The sequence below is a fragment of the Pan paniscus genome, chromosome 12 (assembly GCF_029289425.2).
Source record: "Pan paniscus chromosome 12, NHGRI_mPanPan1-v2.0_pri, whole genome shotgun sequence".
Lineage (NCBI taxonomy): Eukaryota > Metazoa > Chordata > Mammalia > Primates > Hominidae > Pan > Pan paniscus.
The window spans coordinates 64,911,916-64,939,134 of record NC_073261.2 but is presented as its reverse complement, the minus strand read 5'-3'; the positions used below and the strand labels follow the sequence as shown (position 1 = coordinate 64,939,134).

At 44.7% G+C, this 27,219-nt stretch overlaps 1 protein-coding gene across 4 annotated transcripts in view; it reads right to left on the bottom strand.

Annotated features, from left to right (window-relative positions):
• USP34 (ubiquitin specific peptidase 34) overlaps positions 1 to 26,163 on the bottom strand; it is a 283,346-nt gene extending 257,183 nt beyond the window's left edge. For all 4 annotated transcript variants that reach the window (XM_034953216.3, XM_034953217.3, XM_055108352.2 and 1 more), the window contains exon 1: positions 25,555 to 26,163. In XM_034953216.3, the coding sequence (XP_034809107.1) occupies positions 25,555 to 25,597 (43 nt within the window). In that variant the 5' untranslated portion in view covers positions 25,598 to 26,163. The remainder of the gene's footprint in view (positions 1 to 25,554) is intronic.
• Positions 26,164 to 27,219: the final 1,056 nt, after the last annotated feature.

Here is a 27,219-nt window from a genome sequence, read left to right as displayed (position 1 = left end):
ATACAAAAAAAATGCTAAGAGGAAAAAACTGTCAACAGCAGAACCACACTAAAAAAAAAAAAAAAAAAAAAAAAAAAAAATGCTGGCCAGGCCCGGTGGCTCACACCTGTAATCCCAGCACTTTGGGAGGCCGAGGCGGGCGGATCACAAGGTCAGGAGATCGAGACCATACTGACTAACACAGTGAAACCCCGTCTCTTCGAAAAATACAAAAAGTTAGCAGGGCGTGGTGGCAAGCACCTGTAGTCCCAGCTACTCAGGAGGCTGAGGCAGGAGAATGGCATGAACCCGGGAGGCAGAGTTTGCAGTGAGCCGAGATTGCGCCACTGCACTCCAGCCTGGGCAACGGATCGAGACTCCGTCTCAAAAAGAAAAAAAAAAAATTGCTAAGAGAAAAATGATCCCGGATGAAAGCCAAGAGACACAAAAAAGAAGAGCAACAGAAAAAGTAAATGTGGGTAAATCTAAATTAACATAAACTGTATAAAATAATAATAATGTCTTACAGGCCAGGCACAGTGGCTCTGCCTGTAATCCCAGCACTTTGGGAGGCCAAGGCAAGCGGATCACGAGGTCAGGAGTTCAAGACCAGCCTGACACCCAGTCTCTATTTTTAAAAATACAAAAAATTTGCCAGGCGTGGTGCTATGCACCTGTAATCCCAGCTACTCGGGAGCCTGAGGCAGGAGTATCACTTGAACCTGAAAGGCGGAGGCTGCAGTGAGCTGCGATTGTGCCACTGCACTCCAGCCTGGGCAACACAGCGAGACTCTGTTTCAAAAAAAAAAAAAAAAAAAGTAATTAGTCTGTAACTTGGTGGGCACCTGTAATCCCAGCCACTCAGGAGACTGAGGCAGGAGAATCACCTGAACCCAGGAAGGCAGAGATTACAGTGAGCCAGGATTGCACCACTGCACTCCAGTCTGGGTGACAGAGTCAGACTCTGTCTCAAAAAAAAAAAAAAAAAAAAAAAAAAAAAAAAAAAAAAACTAAACTAAAACTTAGAAATGTCTACATATTTATTCATTCATTTATAAATACTTCATTCCATATTTTCCACCAAAAAACACCAGTGAGACAAGTGGAACTGTTATATATTTTTGAAAATCTAGGGTCTAGCTTAATAGAAGATGGATGTATCCTTCTAAGTGCTTCTGTACTCAATCATATACTGTCCTGATTGAAGTATATGAAGATCCATCCTGAAATGATCTAAAGTTGAAAGTAGGAATATTTTAACAGCTTTGTCTTAAATATTTTCTTCTTCAATATTACACCAAAACTCAATGGTAATTTCTTAAAATGAGTTGTAATATGAAAACTGAAATCATGTAAGTACTGTCTGTTACATTAAAATCCAGTGATGTAGGCTGGGCGTGGTAGCTCACGCCTGTAATTCTAGCCCTTTGAGAAGCCAAGGCGGGCGGATCACTTAAAGTCAGGAGCTCCAGACCAGCCTGGCCAACATGGTGAAGCCCCATCTCTACTAAAAATACAAAAATTAGCCAGGCGTAGTGGTATGTGCCTGTAATCTCAGCTACTCAGGAGGCTGAGGTGAGAGAATCCCTAGAACCTGAGAGGCAGAGGTTGCAATGAGCCGAGATCGTGCCACTGCACTGCAGCCTGGGCAACAGAGCAAGATTCCACCTCAAAAAAAAAAAAAAAAATTCCACTGATCTACTTTACCCTCTGAGTAGATACTTTGCCCATGCATAATTTTATAACATAATATATTGGTGATCTGGAAAATATTGGTCCACTAAGTTATGTACATCATCTTTCCAATGTTGACACATTTCATTACACAGCATCAGAAAATAACATTAGGCCGGGCGTGGTGGCTCATGCCTGTAATCCCAGCATTTTGGGAGGCCAAGGCAAGCAGATCACCTGAGGTCAGGAGTTCAAGACTAGCGTAGCTAACATGGTGAAACACTGTCTCTACTAAAAATAAAAAAATTAGCCTGGCATCGTGGCATGCACCTGCAGTCTCAGCTACTCGGCAGGCTGAGGCACCCGAATCATTTGAACCCAGAAGGCAGAGGTTGCAGTGAGCAGAGAACGCACCACTGCACTCCAGCCTGGGCAACAGAGTGAAACTGTCTCCCAAAAAAAAAAAAAAAACAAAAAAAAAAACAGAAAACATATATAATCCCACTGATCTCATCAGAAAAATCTGTTAAGTATTGGGCACCTTTCAAGTTCATGGTGTCAGGTTTAAGTTTTCTAAAATTTTAATTTTTCTATCAAAGCTCAAATTTTATCACTGGCAATTAACATTATCAGTCTTCCTTGAAGTGACATGCTTGGTTTTTCAAGAAAATGCTTGTTAAATATAAAAAATCTGGATAACTTTGCATGAGTCCATCACACTTTCAAACAGATGTTTTATGAAAAAAGCAGCTAGCTCAGCTCACAACTCAAACCACTTGTCCATTTTCTCAAATTAACCATCTTACTGCACTAAGGAGAGAAGAAATGCTTTATATGAACTCATTTCATCACAGAATATAAAAAGACATGAATACAAGATCTGTGAAATTGGTTTCCTTAGTTTTGGGTTTTTTATTTTATTTACTTATTTATTTATTTGAGACAGTCTCACTCTGTCGCCTAGGCTGGAGTGCAGTGGTGCAATCTCGGCTTGCTGCAACCTCCGCCTACTGGGATCAAGCCATTCTCCTGCCTCAGCCTCCCAAGTAGCTGGGATTGCAGGTGCGCGCCACCACACCAAACTAATTTTTGTATTTTTAGTAGAGACAAGGTTTCACCATGTTGGCCAGGCTGTTCTTGAACTCCTGACCTCAGGTGATCCACCTGCCTTGGCCTCCCAAAATACTGGGATTACAGGCAAGAGCCAAGGATCTGTGAAATTTAATAAAATCGAACATCAAGTCAAAATTTATTTTAAATAACAAATGTTTGGGAGTGAGGAATACAACATCTACTTAATGCCACTGTCTTTCTTCATACAAAGTGGCCAGTAGTTTTATCCATGACACTTTTGCACTATCAATGAAAATGTCAACACAATGAAAAACACAAACTGGCCAGGCATGAATGCCCATGTCTATAATCCCAGTACTTTGGGCGGCCAAGGCAGGAGGACTGCTTCAGGCCAGAAGTTCAAGACCAGACTGGGCAACACAGTGAGATCTGTCTCTACAAAAATAAAAAAATTTAGCCTGGTGTGGTGGCACATGCCTGCAGTCCCAGGAGGATCACCTTAGCTGAGGAGTTCAAGTCTGTAGTAAGCTGATAATAGCACCACACTCTGGCCCAGGAAACAGAGTGAGTGAGGCCCTGTCTCAAGGACGGGGAAAAAAAATGCAAAGAATATCTTATCTTGACGACTCTTTGACAGGCTCTCTGGGACCTCCATGGTTGACAGATCATACTTTGATAACCACTGATCAAGCCAAATGAAGATATATTTTTAATAATGAGTATATGAAGTAAAAGTCATCCCAAATGGAAAGAATAAAGAAACTGTTTCCATCCATAGATGACATATATAAAAAAGTCCTAAGGGATCCACTAAACAATTTACAAATGAGTTCAAGGTTGCAGGATACAAGATCAAGGTACCAAATCAACCATATTTCTATATATTAGCAATGAACAATTCAGATATAAAATCTAGAAAAACAATTTTACAATAGCATCAGAAAGAATAAGATTCTTATTCTTTGCCCAAAATGTATTGAATAACAAAAAGTGCAGGCCAGAGGCCGGGTACAGTGGCTCATGCCTGTAATCTCAGCACTTTGGGAGGCCAAGGCAGGTGGATCACCTGAGGTTGGGAGTTCGAGACCAGCCTGGCCAACATGGAAAAATCTGTCTCTACTAAAAATATAAAAATTAGCAAGGTGTGGTGGCGCATGCCTGTAATCATCCCAGCTACTCTGGAGGCTGAGGCAGGAGAACTGCTTGAACCTGGGAGGTGGATGTTGCAGTGAGCCAAGATCGTGCCACTGCACTCCAGCCTGGGCAACAGGAAGGAGGGAATGGAGGGACTGGAGGGACGGGAGGGACAAGAGGAGCGCTCGAACCTGGAAGGCGGAAGTCATGCCACTGTACTGCAGCCTGGATGACAGTGAGACTCCCTCTTAAAAAAAAAAAAAAGTAGGAAACTACAAAATATTGTTTAAAGCATTATAGACAACCTATATAAATAGAAAGATATCCCATGTTCATGGATCAGGAGACTTAATATTGTTAAGATAGTAATAATCCTCAACTTGATACACAGATTCACTACAATCTCTACCAGAATTCCAGCTGGCATCTTTGTAGAAGTTTTCAAGTTGATCCTAAAACTCAAAAGGAAACTCAAGGGACCCTGAAGAGCCAACAAAATTTTGAAAAAAAAAAAACAAAAAAAAAAACCACAAAGATTTACACTTTCTGACTTCCAATCTTATTACAAAGCCACAGCAATCAAGAGAGTGTAGTACTGGCGTAAGGACAGACATACAGATCAATGAAACAGAATACAGAGTACAGAAAAAAACCCTATATATGTACAGGCAAATGACTTTCAAACAAGGATGCCAAGACCATGCAACAGAAAGAATAGATTTTTCTAAAAATGAAGCTTGGACAACCGAACAGCCTCATGCAAAAGAATGAAGTTGTATCAGCCGGCGCGGTGGCTCATGCCTGTAATCCCAGCACTTTGGGAGGCTGAGGTGGGTGGATCACGAAGTCAGGAGTGCAAGACCAGCCTGGCCAATATGGTGAAACCCCGTCTCTACTAAAAATACAAAAATAAGCTGGGCATGGTGGCGCACGCCTGTAGTCCCAGCTACTCGGGAGGCTGAGGCTGGAGAATCACTTGAACCCAGGAGGCAGAGGCTGCAGTGAACAAAGTTCATGCCACTGCACTCCAGCCTGGGCAACAAAGCAAGACTCTGTCTCAAAAATTAAAATTAAAATAAAAAAATTCTTAAACAAAAAAAAAAAGGACTGAAGTACTGGCATATGCTACAACATGGACAAAACTGGAAAGCATTATGCTAAGGGAAAGTAGGCAGTCACAAAAAAAAATATTAGTATTCCATATACACGAAAGGTTCAGAATAGGCAAATATATTAAGAATGCATGTTGGTTGTTGCTTCGTGCTACTGAAATGGGAAGTAGCTTAGGGTGACTGATTGCTAAAAGGTAGGGGAATCCTATTGAGGTGATAAAGTGTTCTAGACTTGTTTGTGGTGATGGTTGCACAACTCTGAATCAGAGTCGGGTGCCAGTAAGGTATGTGAATTTATTAGACTGGTACAAAAGTAATTGTGGTTTAAAAGTGGCAAAACCCCAATTACTTTCGCACCAACCCAATAGTTCACTATAGCTGTTAAAAAAATTATAAAGTATGGGAGGCTGAGGTGGGGAGATCACTTGAGGGCAGGAGTTTGAGACCAGCCCGGCCAACATGGTGAAATCCTGTCTCTACTAAAAATACCAAATAAATAATAAAGTAAAATAAATGATAAAGATGTGCAAATATACCATTTTAATTGGGAACAACAAACAAAAATATCCAGGAATACATGTAAAAAGAAATACGCAGAACCTACATAAAGGGGAAAAATATAAAACGTCAAAAAGAAACAAAAATTATGTAAAAATGGGAAGATACATTATTTCCTTTCGGGAAAGACACCGTAAGATGTCAACTCTTACCCCACTTATAAACATAATCCAATTTCAATAAAAATTCCAATAGAAACGGAGGAGATGCAAAAAAAAAAAAAAAAACACAAAAAGGATTCTAAAGTTTCATCTTAACAAATGAGTAACTTGGCCAGGCACGGTGGCTCACACCTGTAATCCCAGCACTTTGGGAGGCCAAGGCAAGCGGATCACGAGGTCAAGAGTTCAAGACCAGCCTGGTCAACATGGTGAAACCCCATCTCTACTAAAAATGTAAAAAAAATTGGCTGGGCATGGTGGTAGGCGCCTATAATTCCAGCTACTCGGGACGCTGAGACAGGAGAATCACTTGAACCCGAGAGGTGGAAGTTGCAGTGAGCCGAGATCATGCCACTGCACTCCAGCCCAGGTGACAGTGTGAGGCTTCATCTCAAAAAAAAAAAAAAAAAAAAAGAAATGAATAACTTTTCACAACCTATTTGGTTTAACGGCACCAGGCACAAAGATAAATTATAAAGTGACTAAATTAAAACCAGATAATGAAATAATAAACAGCTTAAAAATAGGCCTCCAAGAATATACTCATAAATTCTGTACAAGACAGACATGGTGCTGGGTGCAGTGGCTCACGCCTGTAATCCCAGCACTTCGGGAGGCCAAGGTGGGCGGATCATCTGAGGCTGGCAGTTCACGACCAGCCTGACCAAGAGAGAAACCCCGTCTCTACTAAAAACACAAACTTAACCGGGCATGGTGGCACATGCCTGCAATCCCAGCTACTCGGGAGGTTGAGGCAGGAGAATCGTTTCAACCTAGGAGACGGAAGTTGTGGTGAGCCAAGATCATGCCATTGCACTCCAGCCTGGGCAACAAGAGCGAAACCCCACCTCAAAAACAAAAAAACAAAAAAAAAAACCAGACAGACATGGCATTTCAAATCAATGGAAAAGAGAGAAATTCAAATTTGCTAAAATCACTAAGTCATTGTTCAGAAAAATTAATGTTAGATCCTACTTCATACTTTATACCAAAATAAATTCCAGATGAATAAAAAATTAAATTTAACAAATCCATAAAAGCTAGAAAAAGACTTAATTGAAAGCCGGGCGCAGTGGCTCACGCCTGTAATCCCAGCACTTTGGGAGGCTGAGGCGGGCGGATCACGAGGTCAGGAGATCGAGACCATCCTGGCTAACACGGTGAAACCCGTCTCTTCTAAAAATACAAAAAATTAGCCGGGCGTGGTGGCGGGCGCCTGTAGTTCCAGCTACTCGGGAGGCTGAGGCAGGAGAATGGTGTGAACCCAGGAGGCGGAGCTTGCAGTGAGCCGAGATCATGCCACTGCACTCCAGCCTGGGCGACAGAGTGAGACTCCGTCTCAAAAAAAAAAAAAAAAAAGAAAGAAAAAGACTTAATTGAGTATCTAATCTTGAGTGGGAATGACCTTTCTAAATAACAAAAGACTACTTGCCATTAAAACTCAAGAACCATGCCAAGTGAAGTGGCTCGTGCCTGTAATTCCCAGCACTTTTTTTTTTTTTTTTTTTTTTGAGACAGAGTCTCACTCTGTCACCCAGGCTAGAGTGTAGCGGTGCGATCTCAGCTCATTGCAACCTCGACCTCCTGGGTTCAAGAGATTCTCGTGCCTCAGCCTCCCGAGTAGCTGGGATTATAGGCATGCATCACCACACCCTACTAATTTTTGTATTTTGGGTAGAGACAGGGTTTCACCATGTTGGTCAGGCTGGTCTCCTGACCTCAGGTGGTGATCCACCCGCCTCAGCCTCCCGCCAAAGTGCTGGCATTATAGGCGTCAGCCACCGTGCTGGCCTGTAATCCCCAGCACTTTGGAAGGCCAAGACAGGAGGGTTACTTGAAACCAGGAGTTCGAGACCCACCTGGGAAACACAAAGAGGCCCTGTCTCCACCACAAAAGAAAACAAAAAAACAAAAGTTAAGAATTAGCTGGGCTTGGCAGCACACACCTGCAGTCAGGAGGCTGACATAGGAGGATCGCTTGAGCCTCAGAGGTCAAGGCTGCAGTCAGTCTTGATCACGCCACTCACTACACTCCAGCCCTTAGAGACAGACCAAGACACTGTGACCCACCCCACAACCAAAAAAAAAAAAAAAAACAAACACGCACAACTTTGCAGGAACAAATATAGTAGTTTAAGACATCCTATCATGTTAGGACACCCTATCATACAGATTCTTAAAAATAGAATATCTAATATTAAAAAAAAAAAAGGCACTCTCATATAAAGCTTTTAGGCAATAAATTAATACAACCTTTCTAGAGGGTAACTGAAAATCAGAACCCTTAAATAATTACATCTCGGCTGGGCACTGTGGCTCATGCCTATAATCCCAGCACTTAGGGAGGCTGAAGCGGGTGGATTGCTAGAGCCCATGAGTTCGAGACCAGCCTGGGCAACATGGTGAAACCCCATCTGTACTAAAAATACCAAAAACATTAGCCAAGTGTGGTGGCCTGCGCCTATAATCCCAGCTACTCAGGAGGCTAAGATGGGAGGACCACTTAAGCCTGGAAAGTAGCGTTTGCAGTGAGCCATGATCACGCCACTGTACTCCAGCATAGACGACAGAGTAAGACCCTGTCTCAAAAAAAGAAAACAAGCCAGGTGCAGTGGCTTGTGCCTGTAATCCCAGCACTTCGGGAAGCCCAGGAGGGTGAATCACTTGAGGTCAGGAGTTCAAGACCAGCCTGGCCAATATGGTGAAACCCCATCTCTACTAAAAATACAAAAATTAGCCAGGCATAGTGGTGCGTGCCTGTAATCCCAGCTACTCAGGAGGCTGAGGCAGGAGAATCACTTGAACCAAGGAGGCGCAGGTTGCACTGAGCCAAGATTCCACCACACCATTGCACTCCAGCCCAAGCAACAGAGTGACATTCCATCTCAAAAAAAAAAAAAGGAAGAAGAAAAAAACCAAAAAACACCAAATTTACATCTTGACCTGGGACATGACCCAGATTTCTATGCTTAAAAATATTTTCATATTTTTTTAAACAGGAAAACACTAGTTAAATATGTGTCACATTCAAAAGACTAAAAGTAGGCTGCCATTAAATTCTGTTCTCAGATACCTGTATTTTGGGTAGAGACAGGGTTTCATCATGTTCGCTCATGTTTTTTATGAGCATTTTATAAGAAAATGCTCATAAAAAAACAGAGTAGGTAAGTATAAACTCAGTTTATACATATTCACAGAAGACAGATTTATATAAACCAAAATTTTAACAATTACAAGGTTTGTATTTCTTCAGTATTTTCTACAGATTTCTACAGTGATTAAATTATAGGCAGGAAAAGAGAGGGTTTGGGGTTTTTCGAGAAGGAGTCTCCCTCTGTCACCCAGGGGTGTGATCTCAGCTACCTGCAACCTGCACCTCCCAGGTTCAAGTGATTCTCCTGCCTCTGCCTCCCAAGTGGCTGGGGATTACAGGCGTGTGCCATCATGCTCAGCTAGTTTTTGTTTTTAGTAGAGATAGGGTTTTACCATGTTGGCCAGGCTGGTATTGAACTCCTGACCTCAAGTGATCCACCTGCCTTGGCCTCCCAAAGTGCTGGGATTACAGGCATGAGCCACTGCGCCCAGCCAGTTTTTTGTTTTTTGTTTTGTTTTTGTTTTTGTTTTTCCCAAAGGGAAAGCACTGGATCCATGGAGTTATAGAGAAAACCTCTCCGTTTACTTTCATCAACAACAGGTCCCTGGTGACTGTGTCAATATAGTGTTCTTGTTTTGAGATGGAGTCTCCCTCTGTCGCCCAGACTACAGTGAAGTGACACAACCTCTACTCACTTCAACCTCCGCCTCCCGAGTTCAAGTGATTCTCCTGTCTCAGCCTCCCGAGTAGCCAAGATTACAGGGGCCCACCACCACACCCAGCTAATTTTTTTATTTTTAGTAGACATGGGTTTCACCATGTTGACCAGGCTGGTCTCGAACTCCTGACCTCAGGTGATCCGCCCACCTAGGCCTCCCAAAGTGCTGGGATTATAGGCATAGCCGCTACACCCAGCAAATATAGTGGGTTTTTTTTTTTCTTTTTTTTTTTTTTGGTTGTTTATTTGAAATGAGTCTCACTAGTAGCCCAGACTGGATGGAGTGCGGTGGTGCCATCTTGGCTCACTGCAACCTCCACCTCCCAAGTTGAAGCGATTCTCCCGCCTCAGCCTGGCAAGCAGCTGGGATTACAGGCACACGTCACAATGCTAGGCTAATTTTTGTATTTTTAGTAGGTACAGGGTTTCACCATGTTGGCCAGTCTGGTATTGAACTCCTGATCTGTGGTGATATGCCTGCCTCGGCCTCCCAAAATGCTGGGATTACAGGCGTGGGCCGCCACACCCCAGCCTTTTGTTTGTTTTTGAGACAGAGTCTCCATCTGTCACCCAACCTGGAGTGCAGTGGTACGATCTCAGCTCACTGCAACCTCCGCCTCCCGGGTTCAAGCAATTCTCATGCCTCAGCCTCCTGAGTAGCTAGGATTATAGATGTGTGCCACCATGCCCAACTAGTTTTTGTATTATAATAGAGACAGAATTTCACCATGTTGCCCAGGCTGGTCTCGAACTCCTGAGCTCAGGCAATCCACCAGCCTAGGCCTCCCAAAGTGCTAGGATTACAGGGTTTTTTTGTTTTTGTTTTTCAATCACTCAAAGATAGCCAGGTGCAGTGGTGTGTGCCTGTAATCCCAGCTAACATGAATCTGAGTCAGGAGGATCATTTGAGCCTGGAAGTTCAAGACCAGCCCAGGCAGCATACCAAGACCCCCATATCAAAAACTTACATGCATATATACCACGTAGACCAACTTAAACTATATCAAGTCCACAAAGTTTTCTCCCATCATTCCAAAACTAAACTCCTCCCACTGCACTTCAACTATAGCTATTTCACAAAATTTACCATTTTTATTTTTCATGCTGTTGTTTTGCATATTTCTTATGCTAGCACTGCGTTAAATGTTGATACGCATTATCTTATTCACTCCTCACAAAATCCCTATGAGATATGTATTAAGAATATCCTCATTTCCAAATAAGAAACAAGGCATTAAGAGGTAAGGGAACTTAGCCAAAGTCGGAGACTTAATAAATGACAGGAGCAGGATTTGAATTCAGGTCTACCAGGTTCCAAAGATCACTCACTCAAGTATCATCCTACTGCCTCATCTGTACTCTGGAACCTTCCTTAAGAGAAAATACACAGCTAAATGTATTTCTATACCTACCAGCATACAGGAGAATGCTTTACACAAGTGTTTATGTTTTTAAAAAAACAAATATTTAAACAGAGTTAAGGTGAAACACAACTCAATAAATACAATATTAAGAAATGGTTTTCAGTGTATTAGATATCCGTGGGCTTACTGCCCAGAAGCAATTTCACCTCTTTCATGGTAACAACGTGCCAGATTTCTTTTCCAGAAGCACACTCTTAGTTATGAGATTTGGGTGAGATCAGCTTCAAGAATAGGTCCTGATTAGTTTAAACCAATCAAAGTCCATCCTCTTTGAACTCTATTTCAGGAACAGAGTCAATAATATATGAAATGACATTTGTCAGGAAGGTTTTGGAAAAAGCAGCCTTCTTGTTCTTGTACATTAAGTTCCAGAAAAGATTCACTCTTTTTCTCCGCATAGTTTAAGTACGTGATGTCCAAACACTGTGGTATGAAGATGTGGTATAAAAATGGTGCAGTAGTGCTGGGCACAGTGGCTCACACTTGCAATCCCAGCACTTTAGGAAGCCAAAGTAGGGAGATCACTTGAGCCCAGGAGTTGGAGACCAGCCTGGGAAACATGGTGAAACCCCATCTCTACTAAAAATACAAAAAAATGGCCAGGCATGGTGGTTCACGCCTATAATCCCAACATTTTGGGAGGCTGAGGCAGGAGGATAGTTTGAGCCCAGGAGTTCACGACCAGCCTGGGCAACACAGTGGGACCCCATCTCAATTTATTAACAGAGTAAAAATAAAAAACACCAAAACGAAAATTAGCTGGGTGTGGTGGCACAGGCACGTAGTCCCAGCTACTATGGAAGCTGAGGCAGGAGGATAGCTTGGCCCGCCTGGGAGGTTGAGGGTGCAGTGAGCCATGACTGAGCCACTGTACTCCAGCCTGGGCAACAGAGCAAGACTCTGTCTGAAAAAACTAAACAGACCAGTGGTGACTGCTCACACCTGTAACCCCAGCACTTTAAGAGGCTGGAACAGAAGGATGGTTTGAGCCCAGGAGTTCAAGACCAGCCTGGGTAACATGGTGAAACCCTGCCTCTACAAAAATTGCAAAAATTAGCCAGGTGTGATGGCACAGGCTTATAGTCCCAGCTACTCAGGTGGCTGAGGTGGGAGGATCTCTTGAGCCTGGGAGGTCAAGACTACAGTGAGCCGTGATCGTGCCACTGCACTCTAGACTGGGCGACAGAGCAAGACCTGTCAAATAAATAAGGTGCAGTAGCCATTTCTGTTACCATAGGAAGGGCCAAACTGAGGTCAAAACCAAGGAAGCCCAGCAAGCCACAGAGAAATAAAGTCCTGATTATGTTATAAACCCAATGATTAAAAGTAAAGCACACCTGAATATACACCTAGACCGCCTACTTATAGCTTTTAAAGAAAAACTCTGTTTCTGCCAAAGAAACGGTTTTTTCTGGTCCTTGAGACAGAATCCTACCTAGTTTAAAAAGAATAATAATTCTCAACCTTAAATTTAACCCACAGGTACTAATATCACGAACTAGTAAAGTGTTGTGTGTGGTGCCTCACGCCTGTAATCCCAGCACTTTGGGAGGCTGAGGCGGGAGAATCACTTGAGGCCAGAAGTTCAAGAGCAGCTTGGGAAATATAGTGAAACCCATTCCCAAATAAATAAGCAAGCAAGTTGGGTGTCATCATGAGCACCTGTAGTCCCAGCTACTTGGGAGGCTCTTTTGAGCCCAGGAGGTCAAGGCTGCAGTGAGCTAGGATCACACCACTGTACTCCAGCCTGAGTGACAGAGTGAGACCCTGTCTCCAAAAACAAACAGCAGCAGCAACAACAAAAAGTACCATTTTATGAAGGGGGTGGCAAGCAAGACATCACAAAAGCAAGGACTGACAGTACTTGATATATCCGAGAAAACAGGAAACACCACATCTAGCCTACCCTTGTTTTCCCTTCTATTATCAACCCACAGTGATCTTAAGATTTTTCAGATATTTTAAATAAACACTGATCCTACCACATGCAGGCACTGTAAAACAGTAATAACAGTTGCAATCATAGAACTGATAGTCTCATAGAATAAAAAAATTACAGTTGTAAACATAGAAATACATAATTCTAAATTGTGGTAAATGCTATGAATAAAAAGAACCAGAGCTACTTCAGACTTGGAGTTCAGGAAAGACCTCTCTGAAAAAAAATCATTTCAGTCAAAACTTAAAAGCATAAGAAGGTATATACAGGCCAGGCACGGTGGTTCACACCTGTAATCCCAGCACTTTGGGAGGCAGAGGCAGGCAAATCACCTGAGGTCAGGAGTTCAAGAGAAGCCTGGCCAACATGGTGAAACCCTGTCTCTACTAAAAATACAAAAATTAGCCAGGCGTGGTGGCGGGTGCCTGTAATCCCAGCTACTCGGGAGGCTGAGGCAGGAGAATCATTTGAACCCAGGAAGCAGAGGTTGCAGTGAGCCAAGATCACACCATTGCACTCCAGCCTGGGCAACAAGAGTGAAACCGTCTCAGAAAAAAAAAAAAAAGGTATATATAAAGACTCAGTGTCATCAATGAAAGAAGGCAAAAAGGAAAAAAAAAAAAAAGGCAAAGAGAACAAGGGAATGAAGCTAGCAGAGGCTAAGTCATGCAGAGCCTTCACAAGTCAAGGTAGGCCATTTCACTCCTCTCATTCCCAGCAACTATTTCAAACAGGGCCCACTTGAATCTTCCATCTTCCTTAAAATCTTGGCGGGGCACAGTGGCTCACGCCTGTAATCCCAGCACTTTGGGAGGCCAAGGCGGGTGGATGGTGAGGTCAGGAGTTCAAGACCAGCCTGGCCAACATGGTGAAACCCCATTCCTACTAAATTTACAAAAATGAGCCGGGCACAGTGGTGGGCGCCTACAATCCCAGCTACTTGGGAGGCTGAGGCAGGAGAATTGCTTGAACCCGGGAGGTGGAAGTTGCAGTGAGGCGAGACTGCGCCACTGCAATCCAGCCTGGGTGACAAATCAAGACTCCGTCTCGGGAAAAAATAAAAACAAATCTTGCCTAATCCACTTTAGCCCAAATAAATCTCTCCACAGTTCCTTTAATGGTTTCTTATGAGTTTCCCAACTTCCACAGTCAGGGTCCTCTTAAAAATTAAAAAATAAAAATAAAAAAAGATAGCTTGGTTAGTGAAAAGTACAGAGAAGAAATAAGCACAACTAAATTCTAGTCCTACCCCTGCTACTTCTTTGCTGTGTGACCTTAGACAAATCTTTCTATTTCTCATGACTCTTACAAAGGAAGTACCTTCAAGGAAAACACTGTATAAGAAATTTCAGTGTTCAAATAGCTACAGAAGTGTATTATCATCACTGTCTTAAATATAATTCATCATAGTATTCCAACTTCATAAGCATGACACCACCTCCTAAAATTTGGGCACAATTAAGATACTTGAAAACAGGCCAGGCACGGTGGCTCACACCCATAATCCTAGCAGTTTGGGAGGCCAAGACAGGCGGATCACTTCAGGTCAAGAGTTCGAAACCAGCCTGGCCAACACGGTGAAACCCCGTCTCTACTAAAAATACAAAAGAATTAGCCAAGCGTGGTGGCAGGCACCTGTAATCCCAGCTACTCAGGAGGCTGAGGCAGGAGAATCGCTTGAACCCGGGAGGTGAAGGCTGCAGTGAGCTGATATTAAGCCACTGCACTCCAGCCTGGGCTACAGAGCCAAAAAAAAAAAAAAAAAGGCCAGGCACAGTGGCTCACACCTGTAATCGCAGCACTTTGGGAGGCCAAGGCGGGCAGATCACCTGAGGTCAGGAGATCAAGACCATCCTGATTAACACGGTAAAACCCCATCTCTACTAAAAATACAAAACAATTAGCTGGACATGGTGGCGGATGCCTGTAGTCCCAGCCACTCGGGTGGCTGAGGCAGGAGAATGGCGTCAACCCAGGAAGCAGAACTTGCAGTGAGCCGAGATCGCACCACTGCACTCCAGCCTGAGCGACAAAGCAAGACTCCATCTCAGAAAAAAGATACTTGAAAACAGTTTTATGTTGGCTTTTTTTGAGCACCCACATATTACTTAGTTTTCAAGCTTATTAAGAAATTACAATAGTCTCCCTATTATCTTTGGTTTTGCTTTCCATAGTTACCCACAGTCACTATGGTCCAAAAATATTAAATGGAAAATTCCAGAAATAAACAATTCATAAGTTTTAAATTGCCATTCCGAGTGGCATGATGAAATCTTGTGCCGTCCCGTCTAGGATGTGAATCATCCTTTTGTCCAGCATATCCAGGCTGTACATGCAACCTACCCATTAAGTCACTAAGTAGCTGTCCTGGTTATCAGATCCACTGTGGCACTACACAATGCTTGTATTCAAGTAATCCTTACTTTACCCAATAATGGCCCCAAAGTGCAAGAGCAGCGATACTAGTAATTCAGATATGCCAAAGAAAAGCTTATTTGAAGTGAAAAGGTGAAAGTTCTTAAAATAATGAGGAAAAAAAAACAGTACATAGGGTACAGCACTATCTGTGGTTTGAGGTATCCACTGGAAGTCTCAGAACACATTCCACTTGGATAAGGGGGGAATACGGTATACCCTTTTCTCCTCGAAAGAAATCTTACATAGAATTTCGATTTATAAAACAGGTAGAAGGCCGGGCGTGGCAGCTCATGCCTGTAATCCCAGTACTTTGGGAGGCCAAGGCGGGTGGATCACGAGGTCAGGAGATCGAGACCATCCTGGCCAACATGGAGAAACTCTGTCTCTACTAAAAACATAAAAATTAGCTGGGCATGGTGACGCATGCCTGTAGTCCCAGGTACTCGGGAGGCTGAGGCAGGACAATCACTTGAACCTGGGAGGTGGAGGTCCAGGGAGCCAAGATCACGCCACTGCACTCCACCCTGGCAACAGGGCGAGACTCCATCTCAAAAAAAAAAAAAGAAAAAAAAATCAGGTAAAGGTGAGCTTTTTGTTGTTGTTGTTATTTCATTCTTATTAATAAAACTTACAAGTTAGAAAAAAAGCGAGCTTTGAATTTTGAAAGAAGGTAAGAGGGGCCGGCCGGGCAGGGTGGCTCACAACTGTAATCTCAGCATTTTGGGAGGCTGAGGCAGGTGGATGACTTGAGCTCAGGAGTTCAAGACCAGCCTGGCCAACAGGATGAAACCCTGTCTCTACTAAAAATGCAAAAGAATTAGCCAGGCATGGTGGCAGGCCCCTGTAATCCCAGCTACTGGGGAGTCTGAGGCAGGAGAATCGCTTGAACCTGGGAGGCAGAGGTTGCAGTGAGCCGAGATAGCACCATTGCACTCCACCCTAGGGAACAAGAGCGAAATTCCATCTCAAAAAAATAAAAAAAAAACCCCAAAACACTGAAATCTGAAATACAGGAAAAAAACACATATAATTCATTAATTAACAAAGATATGAATGGTTAAATTTACTAGTAATTGCTTAATACATTTTCTGCCAAAATAACTTTTATTTTAAGAGATGAAGTCTTGCTATGTTGCCCAGGCTAGCCTTAAATTCCAGGGCTCTAGTGATCCTCCCACCTCAGCCTCCTGAGTAGCTGGGAATACTACAGGCACACATCACCATGCCCTGCTAAAATAACACTTTCTAAAGGATAATATTCAAGACAGGTGAAAGTGCCCTTACACAGGCACGACTACGACTAAAAGATCAATACATCCTTTCTGGCAAGCAAACAGTGTGAAAATAATGAAAAATGTTTATATTTTTTGACACAGTAAACTCACGTCTAGAAATCTAAAAGAACCAGGGATGCAGATAAAAGATTTAAGTAGAAAGATGTACATTTGCGGCATTATTCATAATATGGGAGAACTGGAAACAGATATATTAAATTTTATATAAAATGAAATCTTATACAAAAACATGTTTTCATCCAGACGCGGTGGCTCACACCTGTAGTCACAGCATTTTAGGGGGCCGAGGTGGGCAGATCATGAGGTCAGGAGTTCAAGACCAGCCTGGCCAACATGGTGAAACCTCATCTCTACTAAACGTAACAAAAATTAGTCAGGCATGGTGGCAGTTGCCTGTAATCACAGCTACCCGGGAGGTTGAGGCAGGAAAATCGCTTGAACCCGGGAGGCGGAGGTTGCAGTGAGCCAAGATCAGGCCATCGCACTCCAGCCTGGGGCAACAGAACAAGACTCCATCTCAGGGGGAAAAAAAAAAAAAAAGAAAATCAGCCAGGCGTGGTGGCTCATGCCTGTAATCCCAGCAGTTTGGGAGGCCGAGGTGGGTGAATCGCTTGAGGCTAGGAGTTTGAGAACAGCCTGGGCAAAACAGTGAAGCCCCATTCCTACAAAAAACACAAATATTAACTGGGCATGGTGGTACGCACCTGTAACCCCAGCTACTCGGGAAGCTGAGGCAGGAGAATCGCTTGAACCCAGGAAGAGGAGGCTGAAGTGAGCCAAGATCATGCCACTGCACTCCAGCCTGGGCCACAGAGTAAGACTCCGTCTCCAAAAAAAAAAAAAAAAAAAAAAAAAAAAAAATCAGTTCAGGAGAACCGGACAAAGTAGCTCACACCCTGTAATCCCAGCACTCTGGGAGGCTGAGGCAAGCGGATCACTTGAGGCCAGGAGTTTGCGACCAGCCTGACCAACATGGCGAAACCCCATCTCTACTAAATATACAAAAATTAGCCCGGCATGATGGCACATGCCTATAATCCCAGCTACTTGGGAGGGTGAGGCACAAGAACTGCTTGAGCCCCCCAAGGCAGAGGGTGCAGTGAGCCGAGACTGTACCAATGCACTCCAGCCTGGGAGACAGAGGGAAACTGTTTCCCAAAAAAAAAAAAAAAAAAAAAAAGGCAGCCAGGTGTGCTGGTATACACCTATAGTCCCTGCTACTCAGGAGGGTGAGACAGGAAAATCACTTGAGCCCAGGAGGTCAAGGTTATAGTAAGCAATGATCACTTCATTGCACTCCAGCCTGGATGACAGAATAAGACTCCATCTCCAAAGGGGGGAAAAAAATTCCAACTTTAGATTAAATGTCTACTGAAAAAGTTATGTTACTAATTGATTTAGTACCTATATACTCATAGTATCTAAAAAGCCCTGGAAACATGTAGTTTTATTAAACGGTTCACTGCAGAGTAACAGTATTAAGAAAGATTCTCAGCCGGGTACAGCATATCCCAACACTTTGGGAGGCCGAGGCAGAAGCATCACTTGAGCCCAGGAGCTTGAGGCTGCAGTGAGCTATAATTGGGCCACTGCACCCCAGCATGGGTGATACACTGTGTCTTAAAAAATAATCAAAAATCAAAAAATTTGAAATTTTGTTCAATGAAAAAGATTCTTATTCAGCTATACTTATTACCACTTTTGAATTCCTACTACAATTATCACAGAAATTTGTCTGAATTTTTGAAGATACATAAAACACGGTCAGTAATTTTCACTTTGCCAACTGAACAGTGGTGATTCAGATAGATCATCATAAAATTTATACAACGTTAACTAGTAAGAACTTTTAGGCCAGGCAGGATGGCTCACGCCCCTAAACCCAACACTTTGGGAGGCCAAGGGAGGCGGATTACCTGGGGTCAGGAATTCAAAACCATCCTGGCCAACATGGTGAAACCCCACATCGACTAAAATTACAAAAATTAGCCAGGCATGGTGGTGCATGCCTGTAATCCCAGCTACTCAGGAGGCTGAGGCAGGAGAATCGCTTGAACCCAGGAGGCGGAGGTTGCAGTGAGCCGAGATCATGCCATTGCACACCAGCCTGGGCAACAGGAACAAAATTCCTTTTCAAAAAAATAAAAAAAAAAAACTCTTAGCCTAATCTGGGATTAAGTCCTGTGGTTCCACCCAACAGTCACATGTGACCCTAAGCAAGTCACATAAATTCTCTAAACCTTAGTTCCCTCATCTGAAAAGGATGACAGAGTACCTCCCTCAAAGAACTGATTAAATCAGCAGCATGCAAAGCATGTAAAGTACTTAAGTACCCAACACAAACTATTCAATAAAGTAATCTGCTTTAAAAATAAAACACACTGAAAGGCCGAGGCAGGTGGATCACCTGACATCATCAGTTCGAGACCAGAGTGGCCAAACTGGTGAAAATTAGTCTCGACTAAAAATACAAACATTAGCTGGGCGTGGTGGCAGGCGCCTCTAATTCCAGCTACTCGGGAGGATGAGGCAGGAGAATCACTTGAACCAAGGAGGCGGAAGTTGCAGTGAGCTGAGATCGTGCCATTGCACTGCAGCCTGGGCAACAGAGCGAGACTCCGTCTCAAAAACACCACCACCAACAAAATAAACACAACAGAATTATTCTGCAAATACAGATATTGGAGTAGCTGAGTTCCATCTCAAATTTGACTATGCAGGTTGACAGGTGATCTTGGCAAACTACTTATCCTTTCTGAAGTTCAACTTTTTCACCAAATGGTATTGGGATACAATACTTGCTCTTGCCTATCTCACATGAATTATCCATTTTGGACAACTTGGTAAACTATAACCCACTAAACGAATACACAGAGTAAAATCTACAACACATAAGTGGTTTAAAACAATAACGTACACCAGGCGCGGTGGCTCACGCCTGTAGTTCCAGGAGGCGGAGGTTGCAGTGAGCCCAAGATCGCACCACCGCACTCCAGCCTGGGCAAAAGAGCGAGACTCCGTCTCAAAAAAAAAAAAAAAAAAAAAGAGGTACTATGTAATTTTCACTCTGCTTTCAGAGAAATTTACCTTACGAGGTAAATAACCTCAGTTTACTAGTGAGTTTGCTATGGTGATGGCCTAAAGCATGTAACTTTAAGCCTCCAACTCCTCACCAAGATCTAGAAATGCTTTGGCCTTTGTAAACTGGTTCACAAAAGTAACTACAAAAACAGTTATCATACAAACTCAACAGAACAAGCAGAGGAACAGAAATTTAAAATTTATCCTAAACAGAATGTAATCCCACAAAATGATAACAGCAAAATTTACTCAATACATCCAAGCTTTTTAAATGTTTTAAAAATGAAGCATTAAAAGAAAATGGCAAGTCCAGTATTTTAGTATTGTTGGGATTGGTTATTCTAACACTAAAGCCAAATATGATTTTGAAATGTAGTTTCAACTTTTATGATATGTGTCAAGATTATATTTAAAAAGGGTGGGTGTGGTGGGGCAAGGGTACTTATGATAGGATCCTTAGTCTGGTTCCAGGAACAAACTTCAACGGGTCCGCAACCTGTAAGCACAATTCTGTGTCTGTATGCCTCTGCATGTTTCCACAGTGAAAGTTTACAGCTTCAGATTCTCAGGACTAGAGGTATAACTAATAATATTAATACTCTCACCAAAAACTGATGACAAAACGAACTGTTCATAATCTGTTACTTTTAACGATACTGCATTCTGCCAAACTTTAAACATTCCACATGAAGACCTTACTCTTATCAAAAAGTCTGTGCATATCTGATACAAAGCTATACTACCCACACTTGTGTCTACCCTTTCATTTAAAACACAATTAACTGGCCAGGCATGGTAGCTCATGCCTGTAATTCCAGTACTTGGGGAGGCTGAGGCAGGAGAATGGCTTGAGACCAGGAGTTTGAGACCAGCCTGGGCAACAATGCAAGGCCCTGTCTCTATTAATAAACAAAAACACGGCTAGGCACGGTGGCTCACGCCTGTAATCCCAGCACTTTGGGAGGCCGAGGCGGGTGGATCACGAGGTCAAGAGATCGAGACCATCCTGGCCAACATGGTGAAACCCCATCTCTACTAAATATACAAAAAATTAGCCGGGCGTGGTAGCGGGCGCCTGTAGTTCCAGCTCCTCGGGAAGCTGAGTCAGGAGAATGGCGTGAACCCGGGAGGCGGAGCTTGCAGTGAGCAGAGATGGCGCCACTGCACTCCAGCCTGGGTGACAGAGCAAGACTCTGTCTCAAAAAAAAATAAAATAAAATAAACAAAAACACACACAAAATTTGCTGGGAATGGTAGAGGGAGGGGAGGGATAGGGAGAGATTTGTTAAAGAATATAAAATTACAGTGAGATAGAAGGAATAAGTTCTAGTGTTCTATACTACTACAGAATGACTACGGTTAACAATAATATATGATACAAGCCGGGCATGGTGGCTCATGCCTATAATCCCAGCACTTTGGGAGGCCAAGGCGGGCAGATCACTTGAGTTCAAGAGTTCAAGACCAGCCTGGCCAACGTGGTGAAACCCCATCTCTACTAAAAATACAAAAATTAGCCGGGCTTGGTGGCACATGCCTGTAGTCCCAGCTACTTGGGAGGATGTGGCAGGAGGATTGCTTAAGCCCAGGAAGCGGAGGCTGTAGTGACCCAAGAGCATACCACTGCACTCCAGCCTGGGCAATGGGAAAGAAACCCTATCTCAAAAAAACAATAATATATGATACAGTTTCAAATAGCTAGGAGGATACTGAATGTTCCCAAAGCAAATGCTAAATGTTTGAGATGGATATACTAATTAACTTCAACTGATCACTATACGTTTTACGTATTGAAACATCACTATGTACCCCATGAATATGTAAAATTATTATTTATCAACTAAAAATTTTTTAAACAAAATTTTTAGGCCAGGCACGCTGGCTCACTCCTGTAATTCCAGCATTTTGGGAGGTACAGGCAGGCAGATCCCCTGAGGTCAGGAGTTTGAGACAAGCCTGGCCAACATGGCAAAATCCCACCTCTACTAAAAATACAAAAATTAGCCAGGCAAGGAGGCGGGTGCCTGTAGTCTCAGTTACTCATGAGGCTGAGGCAGAAGAATCACTTGAATCCGGGAGGTGGAGGTTGCAGCTAGCCGACACTGCATTCCAGCCTGGGTGAGAGTTAGACTCCGTGTCAAAAAAAAAAAAAAAAATTTATTACACTCTTGTTTGCCCAGGTAGCCTTCTCTAAGTGTGATCAGTGTTTGTTAATTTCACAAGAAACAGTGCTTTTGGTTTGTTTTTTAAAGACAGCAGTCTTGGCCAGGCGCGGTGGCTCACGCCTGTAATCCTAGCATTTTGGGAGACCTAAGCGGGTAGATCACACGGTAAGGAGTTCAGACCAGCCTGGCCAATATGGTGAAACCCCGTTTCTACTAAAAATACAAAAATTAGCCGGGCACGGTGACGTGTGCCTGTAATCCCAGCCACTTGGGAGGCTGAGGCAGGAGAATTGCTGAACCCAGGGAGGCAGAGGTTGTAGTGAGCCGAAACCGTGCCACTGCACTCCAGCCTGGGTGACACAGCGAGATTCTGTCTCCAAATAAAATATAAAAAAATAATAATAATAAAAAAAGCAGTCTTACTATGTTGTCCACGCTGGTCTCGAACTCCCAGCCTCAAACAATCCTCCTGCCTCAGCCTCCTGCCGAGGCGGGATTACAGGGGCGCACCACCACGTCTGATTGTTTTGTGAGGTTGCTTTAATACTAATTACGTATTTTTCAGCATGACCTGGAAACACACCACCCAAAAATATGCACAATTTTATTGCTTCTCTCAGCTGGCTAAACTGTTACAGGGTGTCGTATTTAAAGATGAATTCTGAGCACATTTTGGGAGGACAGTAACTTTGATTTTTTTTTTTTTTTTTTTTGAGATGGAGTCTTGTTCTGAGGCCTAGGCTGGAGTGCAGTGGCATGATCTCGGCTCACTGCAACCTCCGCCTACCAGGGTTCAAGCAATTCTCCTGCCTCAGCCTCCCAAGTAGCTGGGACTACAGATGCCTACACCACCACACACGGCTAATTTGTGAATTTTTAGTAGAGATGGGGTTTCACCATATTGGCCAGCCTGGTCTCGAGCTCCTGACCTTGTGATCCGCCCACCTCGGCCTCCCAAAGTGTTGGGAATACAGGCGTGAGCTGTATTCAGAGTTGCCCGGCCAACTCTGAATTTCTAAATCAACGTTGAACTGATGCTCATCTTTGTACAAGGTACAGGCGGGAAAAGGGCAGACTTTATAGGTAATTACTGCAAATGAGATCACAAGAAACACATATAATCTACTTCAACAAGTTTTATCAAGCTCCAACCACTCATGTTCATTATCATGCTCCATCATAGCCACGGATAAGCAAAGAACTACAGAAAAAAAAAACAACTTTTAATAGTGTGGTATAAACTACACATATAATTGTTGAAGTAAAAAAAATGTTTTTTGAGACAAAGTTTCGCTCTTGTTGCCCAGGCTGGAGTGCAATGGCACAATCTCGGCTCACTGCAACCTCTGCCTCCGGGTTCAAGCAATTCTCCTGATCAGCCTCCCCAGTAGCTGGGATTACAGGCATGTGCCACCACGCCCAGCTAATTTTGTATTTTGAGTAGAGATGGGGTTTCTCCATGTTAGTCAGGCTGGTCTTGAACTCCCAACCTCAGGTGATCCGCCAACCTTGGCCTCGCAAAGTGTTGGGATTACAGGTGTGAGCCACTGCGCCTGGCCGTAAATTTTTTTAAAAAGGAAGCATCACTGTGAGATTATTGTTTAAGAGTTAAACTTTTAAATTGAGCCTCAAAGGCAATATTAAGAAACTAAGTATTTTTAGAGTCCACTGGCTTACACACAAATAGAAAACCCTTACTTGTTCATTAGAACAGGTTTCTTAGAGGGTGCACATGACCAGATTTTGAGAAGCTGGTTGAACTAACTGTATTTGCTTAAAGGTAATAAAAGCTAAATTCTATTTCAATTCTCCACATTTCTAACACTCCATAAATGCACTGCATTTTTCAGTGCTTCTAACCAAAGTTCTAGGGGTTTCCCAGATAATCTTAAATAAGACCTTTCATTATGATCAAGATGCCACCTCTTTTCAAAAGATAAACCAACTTTACTTTCTTTAGATGTTTTGTTTAAAATTTTCCAAGTTTAAGATATTTTAAAATCAGCCAGGCGCAGTGGCTCACGCCTGTAATCCCAGCACTTTGGGAGGCCGAGGCAGGCGGATCACAAGGTCAGGAGCTCAAGACCAGCCTGACCAACATGGTGAAACCCCGTCTCTACCAAAAATACAAAAATCAGCCGGGCATGGTGGGGGGAACCTACATTCCCAGCTACTCGGGAGGCTGAGGCAGGAGAATCGCTTGAACCTGGGAGGCAGAGTTTGCAGTGAGCCGAGATCATGCCATTGCCCTCCAGCTTGGGCAACAAGAGCAAAACTCTGTCTCAAGAAAAAAAAAAAGATATTTAAAATCACCAACAAAATTAAGTACTTGTTCCTCATATTACACTGCAAAACGATTAACTTTCCAAGTTGAGCGTAACAATCATAATCACACGACTTGTATGTGAGACATAAAACACAGTAAGTATTGAGGATTTAAGTTTATCATATCGTAAACCGCCTGCGCCAGAAATAAAAGTATCTCAAAATACACACAAATAATCTTAAAATTCTAGGATAATTTAGGGTGACACAAATACTGGAACCTCTAGTTGGAATATGTGCAAAAGCCTATTCCACCTATCAGAAAGTAAATACGGAGTTGAAATTAAGTTAGAACCCTTCCACTTTTATTATTGCCTTTGGTCATTAAAGTGACATTCAAACACAAATACCATGGTACATTTTATAAATCAACTGTTTTAGCGAATTGTATTACAAAATTAGATAGTCTGAAAGTCTGTGGAAATATCACAAACAGAATACAAATCCAAAACCCACATAAACTGTTCATAAGTGAGCATTTTTTCAACAACCAACTTTTTGTAAATTGATCCCTTCATCTAATTCACCTCTGCCAACTAGGCCTTTACGCCCAGAAGTAGTTGATTTGCAATATATCTTCTATAAGCTGGAATATCATCTTACAAGGGTCGAGAATAAAATAAAAAGGCCAGAAAAGATCAACGTACCCTCTTTAATAATAAAAAGTAAAGTACCAGGTAAAAGGCCTTTCCTTCCAGGAGAGATAGGCCATAACTATCCCGGGATGGTATGTGTAGTACAGTGCTCTGCTTAACAGAATGTACCATTAAAGCGGTGAATGCTACACTAAGAAACATCATTAACAAATTTATTTTTAAAATAGGTGTGAAGGTTCCAATCATCACTATCACAGTTCGTTTTCAGCTATTTAAGGTCTGGCTGAAGTGTTTAAGACACCCACAAACCCGCAAGGGAGGGAAAAACCACCACCCTGCTCCCAGGGAGTTTAATGAAAATTAGCAGGTAAGAGAGGCCTCGGCAGCACGCTGGAAATCAAAGAGGGCGGCCGGAGGATTTGGACTGCGGAGGAAAGCCTCGTCCTCCGACCCCACCTCCCCGCACCTTCCCGGCAGGGCGAAGGGGGCGAAGGCGGCGAGGGGTTCATTACTGCCTTCATTAATTGACACCTGTAATGAGGAAACTTTCCGAGAGCCCAGAGCGCCCGGGCCAGGCCGAGCCGGAGCTCCGCGGCGGCCGCCTCTCGGGCGCCCAGGTAACCCGGCCGGGCTGGGCCCGAGGCGCCGCGGCGGCCGCGCCACCGCGCACCTTCCCGGGGCGCTAGGCCCGCACGCCGCCCGGCCCGGCCGTCGCCTCCCGCAGGCCGCGGCGGCCCGGGGAGGCCAGAGAGCTGCGCGAGGACCCCAAACCGTGCACCCCGACAGGCCGCTACCGCGGCTACTTACTTTCATTTAACACCTCCACCAGGTCTGCGCAGTTCTCGCACATCGTTCGGCCGCCGCCCCCCCCTCCCCCGCTTCGGATCACACTGACTGATCCCGACCGGCGGGGGGGAGGGGAGAGAGGCGGAGGAGGGGGCCGGCCGGCCGGCGGGGCGGGGAGGCGACTAGGGCGGGCGGCGACGGGGCGGGGAGCAAGAAAATGGGGGAGGGGGCCGGCGGTCCCCGCAGCGGGAGGGGGAGAGGAGGGGAGCGAGGGGAGGTGCGCAGGCCGGAGGGGCGCCGAGGCGCCGGCGGCGGGGAAGGGGGGGAAGGACGGGGGGAGGGGAGGGGGGGAGGGGGCGGGTGGGGAGAGAAGCAGCAGAGTCACTTCACCGACCAGACGCCGCGGCCACCGCCGACGCCGCCGCCATTTTAACAGAGCGCTCGGGCTGCGCTCGGCTCTTTCCGCCCGGGCTTAGGAGCGGACGAGAGGCGCCTCGCGCTCTCATTCCTCCACCTCCCTCCCTGCCTCGCCTCTCCTCCGCCCCCCACCTCTCCCTCCGCACACACGCCGCACGCTCCACACCCCGCCGTGGCCGGCTCGCCGCCCTCCCTTTCCTCTTCCGTCCGGCCTCCCCGCCCTTGGTCCACCCCCTCTGCGCGCTCGCCCACCCCGCCCAGCCCGGATCTCTGTCAGCGGCCGGAAGGGAAACGCGAAGCCAGCGCGGCCGCGGGGGGAGTCCGTGTGAGTAGGCGAAGATGGCGGAGGCAACGGACGGGTCGCGGTTGCGTGGCGTCGCCCACCACGACCCACTCCACGGGCTCTGAGGCCCGGGGAGCGCCAGGTCACTCGCTCCATCCTGTCCCCCGCCCCTGGGCTTCGCCGTTTTTCCCCAGGGCCTGGGTCGGGGAGTTGGTGCGGGTTTCTTTGGTGTCCCCCGCCTCTTCCGCGCTTAGGCTTTTGGGGTACGGGAAGCAGGGAGTCAACTGGGGTGCCGGGCCGGGGCTACGCCGTAGCCCTCTTTCGGGCGCAAGGGCCACTCCCCCCGGGGTCTGAGAGTGAATCAGCCCAGGGCCCGGCTTAACTGCATCGGTGATTATCGCTACCCTGCAGTTCCTTGAAGGTCCTCCGTCCTGGAGCAGTAAGATCCTTGACGTAACTAGAAATGGCAGGGTAAGGAGCGTTTGCCTGACATCGTCTCGTTTTTACGGAAGAGGGCCCCTCACGATGTGCCCATCAGCCCCACCTGAAATAGCAAGAATTCTTCTTCAGCAGAGAGCGAATAACAAGGATATTAAGATAAAGAACAGGTGAAGGGGGCAGTCAGCTGAAGCTTGTAAGGGAATTTTCCTCACGCCCGCACTTACCCCTTGCTTGCTAATTTTTGTGTTCAACGTGTTTACATAGACATGTGACTGCAAAGTCCGAAAGATCGTGTACAGAATCTCTGAACGGTAACCAGAGTGTCTGTCAAGGCTCTGTAGTCATTCTCTCGATAGCTTTTGGGGAGGCTATGGCACGCCCATCTCTCCATGCCAGAACCACCTGGTTCCAAATGCTTTTGCCTTTCTGCTGCTCGAAGTTGATACTATAAACAGTCTGCCCAACCTGTTTTGTTTCCCACTAGCAGGTGATCCTTAGGATTGTAGATCTATTCTACCATCATCTTCCCTTCTTCCTTGTCTTTC